This window comes from Bombina bombina, chromosome 1 (genome assembly GCF_027579735.1).
Source record: "Bombina bombina isolate aBomBom1 chromosome 1, aBomBom1.pri, whole genome shotgun sequence".
Classification (NCBI taxonomy): Eukaryota; Metazoa; Chordata; class Amphibia; order Anura; family Bombinatoridae; genus Bombina; species Bombina bombina.
Genome location: NC_069499.1, coordinates 621,514,768 through 621,521,745, shown reverse-complemented (window position 1 = coordinate 621,521,745; position 6,978 = coordinate 621,514,768). Strand labels below are relative to the sequence as shown.

General features: G+C 36.9%; 1 protein-coding gene across 1 annotated transcript; it reads right to left on the bottom strand.

The window, feature by feature from the left end:
• Positions 1 to 2,358: 2,358 nt before the first annotated feature.
• LOC128639098 (tripartite motif-containing protein 14-like) lies at positions 2,359 to 5,008 on the bottom strand. Its single transcript, XM_053691253.1, has one exon. The coding sequence runs from the start codon at positions 4,998 to 5,000 to the stop codon at positions 3,414 to 3,416; it is 1,587 nt and encodes a 528-aa protein (XP_053547228.1). The 5' UTR covers positions 5,001 to 5,008; the 3' UTR covers positions 2,359 to 3,413.
• Between the last annotated feature and the right edge of the window lie 1,970 nt (positions 5,009 to 6,978).

The following is a 6,978-nucleotide window of genomic DNA, read 5'->3' as shown; positions in this document are numbered from 1 at the left end:
AAAACGCCAGCGCTCTGTCTAAGGGGGAATATCACTCCCTGCAGACGATGCCAAACAAGATGATCCCATGCACACATACTACACCACCAAAGCGCAAAGATCGTGACCCGCTATCTAATTTCAGGAGCTCCTCAAGCAGGTATCAGCCTGATCTACAATGTCAGCGATCCGATGAGTCGGCTCTCTTGCCTCTTACCCTGCACCATATAGCGGAGTTACCACCGCACCAAGTGACTCTGCTGTTTAATCTGGGGAAACACATTTGCACTCCCCTACTACAGACCGCTGCGGACACAAAATTATGGATGCTATTATGTTCTGCAGCACGAGCAGTCGGCGGGGTAATAGACCCACCTGATGTGACACTGATAGCCACCGGACTACTTCTATGCTTATCTAGGACTCGGAGACATCGTCCCAACTATATAAATGCACAGCACTTTCATTGCTATGTGGCGATGTTGGTATGGGCACACTGGTGTTTTGATAATGGCTGAGAGCCTCACTGAACAAAAATATCAGCCTGTTTTATCATATAAAGTAGTAGCGCTGTGTATAAGTTTAGTTCAGATGCCCCGTTGACTGTTTGTTGCTTATTGTTTTAGCGGTATCACGGTATCACATTATGAGGATAATATGTTGGAGGATGATTTTACATGTGCACTTGTGTAATATGTGGGCACCGTCAGCAGAGGTCTCTACCGTAATATAGGGGAACACATTTTAATCTTAATGACATTACTCTCTGGCAAAGGGGAAGTCTGGGTAACAGGAGGGGTTGGCCAACCTTGTTGTATAATTAGCTGTGTTGCTGACGGCCAGAATGTCACATGACTAAGCATCGCACCTCTGGCTATACTTAAAGTCTTGGCCTCTCTCCCTCACTTACACTCAGGGTCATCGACTATTAATCTGTTCTTTGCCTCAGGCATAAGCCTCTTATAGCCCCCCCATGATAATTTCCCTATGAGGTCCTGTTAGATATAACCCCAGTTAAGTATACATATCATCAGAAGCCAACCACCCTCTCTAATGACACACTCTATCTTCAATCTTTCTGTTGATAAGGTTAGGCGAATACAGTTTTACTATTCAACCAGTTTTTATGTATGTTATGTTTGTAACTAATTATCCCAACATGTTTCCTATATATTGTATGAATGGATCCAAGAGAGGTCCATAATATGTCGAAAAGGGACTAAAAAGAGGAAAATAACCTAATAGTACACCAGATTGTTTTCTATACTGCTGAAAGTATTTCTTTACTTATTTTCTTATATGTGTATTTTCTTTTTTTTTTTTTTCTTTTTGATATCCTGGTGTTTCAAACCGCTGTAAAATGCAATTCCTCAATAAAAATGTTTAAAATAAAAAAAAAATAATATGCAGGGGTCAGCGATAGCGGGGGGCGGCAGAATAGGGGTTAATATGTGTAAGGTCAGGGGTGTTTAGACTCGGGGTACATGTTAGGGTGTTAGGTGCAGACGTAGGAAGTGTTTCCCCATAGACAACAATGGGGCTGCGTTAGGAGCTGAACGCGGCTTTTTTGCAGGTGTTAGGTTTTTTTTTCAGCTCAAACAGCCCCATTGTTTTCTATGGGGGAATCGTGCACAAGCACGTTTTTGAGGCTGGCTGCGTCCGTAAGCAACTCTGGTATCAAGAGTTGCAGTGGCGTTAAATATGCCTGTACGCTCCTTTTTTGGAGCCTAGCGCAGCCATTCTGTGGACTCTCAATACCAGAGTTATTTAAAAGGTGCGGCCAAAAAAAAGCCAGCGTTAGCTACGCGGGTCGTTACCGACAAAACTCTAAATCTAGCCATAAGTAATTCTAAATAGATATTCCTATATACTGTATATCTGTATATATGTATACCTATATATCAATCATCATGTTTATATCTGTGTGTGTGTATATATATATATATATATATATATATACAGTATATATATATATATATATATATATATATATATATGTGTGTGTGTGTGTGTGTGTGAATTTATGAATAAATTAAACATATTCTGCTAAGTGCATAAAATTGAATGTTAAATATTAATATTTCTATGTCAGGTTAGTGAACTTGTAACATGTGATCGTGTTTGTGTGCAAGTTGGGTGTTTTTTCCACTTTTTTTGCTCCATTGACTTCTATGGGGAAATAGGTTATCGCGCGTGATATTGTAAGTTAAGCTTTTTACACATGTGCTACCCGACACGCAAAAAGCTTACTTCTAGCACAGTTAACAAGGCTCCACTTGTAATCTGGCCAAATATGGGGTAATGGTTCCACAAATAAGAAGAATTATTAGTAGCTCTAACCATGCACAGCCTGTCTGCAATAACAAATACAGACTCCAGTTTCATGTACAAATATCAATTTTTATTCATCCCTCATACCTATTAATTGTTCTCACAGTACAAACATTTTAGATACATGAAGTGTTTAATATATTCCTTTCCTTTGACAATACAAACACATACCAAAAATAAAACATTTATATTCCTCTTTTGCTTATTTTGGAGACACTGTATAAATACACAGAGCACTACAGATATACAAATAATTGAGAGACAAGAAAGAAAAAAGCTAGAGTACACAGGGATATCAGTAAAAAGTCAACAATAAACTTGATACCTCCTAAATATGTTTGTAATGTTCATTTTATATGTAATAAATATTAAAAGTAAAAATCATATAATATAGTAACAAAACAGATTATAAGTTTTGTGCATAATATATACAAACACAATGGGAATGAATTAATCACATTAGGCTTGCAGTATATTTCTATCCATATTATTGCTATCATTTATCTATTTATCTATATATCTACATCTAATCTATAATCTATCGATTGGTATACTGAGAACTTATGAGATTTAAGTTTAATTAACAACAAAGAGTTAAAGGGCCATATTAGTTGACATGCTCTTATTTTTTGTATGTGCATGTAATTTTAAGCCATTGGCCCTACATAGTGCTTGTAGTATATTTCTATCCATAATATTGCCATTTAACACACAATAGAAGTACAGCTTGGCACATGTGATCACTACTGGTCCTGAGCAAAAACTGCTAATCCAGTCGCATGACTCAGATGTGCAACTAGCACTGCTGATTGGATCACAGGTGGTCGCCACTTGGGTCCCAAGCGGCACTTCTATTGTGTGTTTTTACCCTTAGTAGTGTAGGATCTATAGTCTTAAAATTACAATTGCTAACAAAATGGAGCAGGTAATTTTTTGACTATTATTGCCCTTTAATTACTAGGATGAAAATGATAAAACTGCCTAGTTTCTATTTTCTTTCTATAGATCCTAAATCAATGCCTACAAGTAAATACTTATATTTATTTACCTGTTTAGACCATAAGAATCACATATTATTTTTGTACAATATAGTCTATTTTTTCCTAACTCATGATTCTCACCCAAGATTTGTAGTTCACACAGACAACAGCATGAAGTGGCTCAGTGAAGGTGACATTAAAGGTATGTAAGTGTCTGAGCTGGTCATGAAGCTGATAAAATGACAAACACCCAGCCTCATAGTCCAGCAATATCCCTAACCTCTGGCAGGTAGAACTGTTAGGCAGTCGGATTACTTCAGAGTCATGTACTACTGAGAGATATTCATTACTCCTGCGCAAACACCAAGAATGTCTATTACAACCGATGATGGACTCATTTCCTTTTCTCTTAATACAGGCATAGGACATACCTATCATCCAGATTCCTAACTGACTGGCCTCCAATTCAAAGTACTGATGTCCCAAGGAAAAGCTCCTTGAGCTTAAAACCTGATATCCCTGAAATCGCTCTGGTCCCTCTGGTCTTTGCTGGTTTATTACTGACCAGGATGCAGTTTTTAAATCACCAGAGACAGCTACATCATTACTTGCTGTATTTATATCCAGTGACATGTCTGTATTATTGGTCACACAGAACCCTCTATTTTTTGTTTTGTCAGTCAGTATATCTGCTAAGCCTCTGTATAAAGTTGCTGAGATCAGGCATTGATCCAGATAGCATCCAGCTGGGAAGTGATTGTCTTTTCTGTGTGTGACCTGTATATCTGCTGTCTCTGCATCACAGAAGTCTGTTTTTTGTGATTCATGTTCTTGTAAAACAGTTAAAGGATCTGTTGTGTTGCAGAGTTTTGCAATGTAAGACATCATACTGGACAACTTGTCCTTTTCTTTTTGTAGTTGGTTGATCATATCAGAAACATGGAATAAAACCTGTTCCCTCTGTCTACTGATCTCACTCAGCACATGCTTTTCTAGAATTTTCATCTGAGCTCTAATATCCACAATCATGGACAATACTACCTTAGTTACATCACTTACGTTCTCTTCTATGTCTCTGTTATGTTCCTGCAGACTCCTCATCCATTTATCAGTCTCTTCTTTCTTTGAGCTCAGTTTCTCCATAACATTTTGTAATTCCTCTATCTTCTTTTCAGAGGCCACAGTAAGCATCTCCAACTGGTGTCCTTTGTGATCTCCCACCAGAGTACAGCTAACACAAATGCACACATTATCCTCAGAGCAGTAATACTCTAAGAGTCTGTTGTGTATGTAACATTTCCTGCTCTTAAATGAATTGGTGGGTTCTGTTAAGAAGTGCTCCTCAGATTTGTTGTGTACGCTCACATGTATATCACACAGAGAAGCCTCACACAACAAACAAGTTTTAGCAGCACGTACAGGAAAGTGAACACAATAAGTGCAGACAATCCCAGCGCCTTCAGGCTCTGAATAAGTATCAGGAAAATGCATTATATTACACTGCCTCGAGTTGCTCTGCAACACGGGTCTGCTAATAAATCTTGTTCTGCATAGAGGGCAAGCATAAGAACCAGTTTCATCCAAAGTACCCTGCACAGTTACAAAGCAAACCTGGCAAAAGTTATGTCCACAGTTCAACATTTCTAGATCTGTGCAGATATTCAGACAAACAGAGCAGTGTAACTCCCCACTGAAATACTTAGCTGCCATTGCTAAAACCTGCAAGAAGAAGAAATGAAACTGAAAGTTTAAAGTTAATGAGAGTTAGTCACTTGGATTTTTGCCTTCTAGCTGTTAACACTGTCATTTCCAGACTGTAATAACAACAATGTAATAATATCATAAAATGTACATTTTCCCTATGGGATTTTCTTCCCTATGGGAAGTGTTATTAGATTTTGGATTTGGATTTTAATTCTAACAAGTTACTTAAATACAAACAAACACTCTGATATTGTAATATTGACAAGAAAATTAAAGGGACATTGGACACTAGATTTTTCTTTGCATAAATGTTTTGTAGGTGATCCATTTATATGGCCCATCTGGGAGTGTTTTTGTAACAATGTATAGCTTTGCTTATTTTTTTAATAACATACTGATTTTCAGACTCCTAACCCCACAGTGTCAGATGTATACATGTGTTTACAGACTCCTGCTGACTCCTGTTTATGTTACCTGTCTTTTCATATGCATGGAAGGGGGAGTATCTACTCTTTTTGTTTTCTCAGCCCCTTTCACTTTGTGTCCCAGCCAAATGTCATCAACAGTGTTAAACTAGGACCTTCTAAGAAAGTTTTTAAAATGTTTTATACTGGATTTTTAGATCAGTATCTCTGCATATTCTTCTTTATAGTAGTGTATATTACATGGAGTTACAATATATGAAAATTGTTGTATACTGTCCCTTTAAGTGGGCCTAGAGCAATCTCAGTTTTTCCATGCCACTATAGGTTTTCAGTGGTCTAGATATTAATTAAAGTGATGGTAAATTTAAGACTATAAGAATGTTGAAATGAAAAATATATCAGTTTGCAATTAAAATCACATAATTATTTTTTTTAAATATATATATATATATATATATATATATATATATATATATATATATATATATATATATATATATATATGTGTGTGTGTTATAATAAAATATTTATAACCCTTATTGGTATTGTCTGTTCCTCCACCCACTTCATTTCCTCTTTTGGCTGGGCTGTGATGTATAGAGCAGTCACATCCACTCTCTACATAAGCTTTTTATGGGCTTTAAAGGACCTGTTTATTGGATGTTCACTGGAATTATCATTAAAAAAAAAAAAGAAGTTCATCCAAGTGGGCCGGCATAACATTGCAATAGAAGCATAGGTATATTAACTAATTTAAACCTTTCACAGGTGGATTAAAAACATAAAAAGGCACACATATACATGTTTAATGGAAAATAATGCATATATGGTATTTGATTAAAGTCTACCATCACTTTAAGAGGGAAAAACATTGCATCCGGATAGAAAGTATATTCAAAGCACATTTAAATGGTGTTAGACTTAAAGTGAAGGTAAAGTTTGATGAATGAGTTTGATGAATGAGAGCACGTTTTTTTAAATACTATTAAAAACAGGGGCACTTTGATTCATCAAAGTTTACAAGCAGTCGTTTTGATCAAAAACTTACCTTTGTTTTTTTCACAGCCAGAGCAGCTTCCCCCACCAGGAGATCATCTCTTCACATGTCATCAATGACTAATCCGGCTTCCTCCAATCACGAACTGGCCTCAGGCAATGACTACCCTGGGGGGAAAGCTGTGATTGGAGGAATCTGGATTAGTCATTGATGATGTGAAGAGAGGATCTCCGGGTGGGGGAAGCTGCTCTGGCTGTGCAAAGAAGAGAGGTAAGTTTTTAATCAAAACAGCTGCTTTGTAAACTTTGATGAATGAAAGTGCCCCTGTTTTTAATAGTTTTTTTAAAAAATGGGCTTTCATTCATCAAAGTTTACCTTCACTTTAATGGCTAAAAATGTATTTTTTGAATGGACAAGACTCAAAATCTCAGTGAATGCACAAAAGTAAAAAATAACGGCTAGATTTGGAGTTTGGCGGTAAAAGGGCTGTTAACGCTCCGCGGGTTTTTTTCTGGCCGCACCATAAATTTAACTCTGGTATCGAGAGTTCAAACAAATGCTG

Excerpts from the sequence above, each read along its gene's own strand:
- LOC128639098 (XM_053691253.1), bottom strand. The coding sequence starts at position 5,000 with ATGGCAGCTAAGTATTTCAGTGGGGAGTTACACTGCTCTGTTTGTCTG.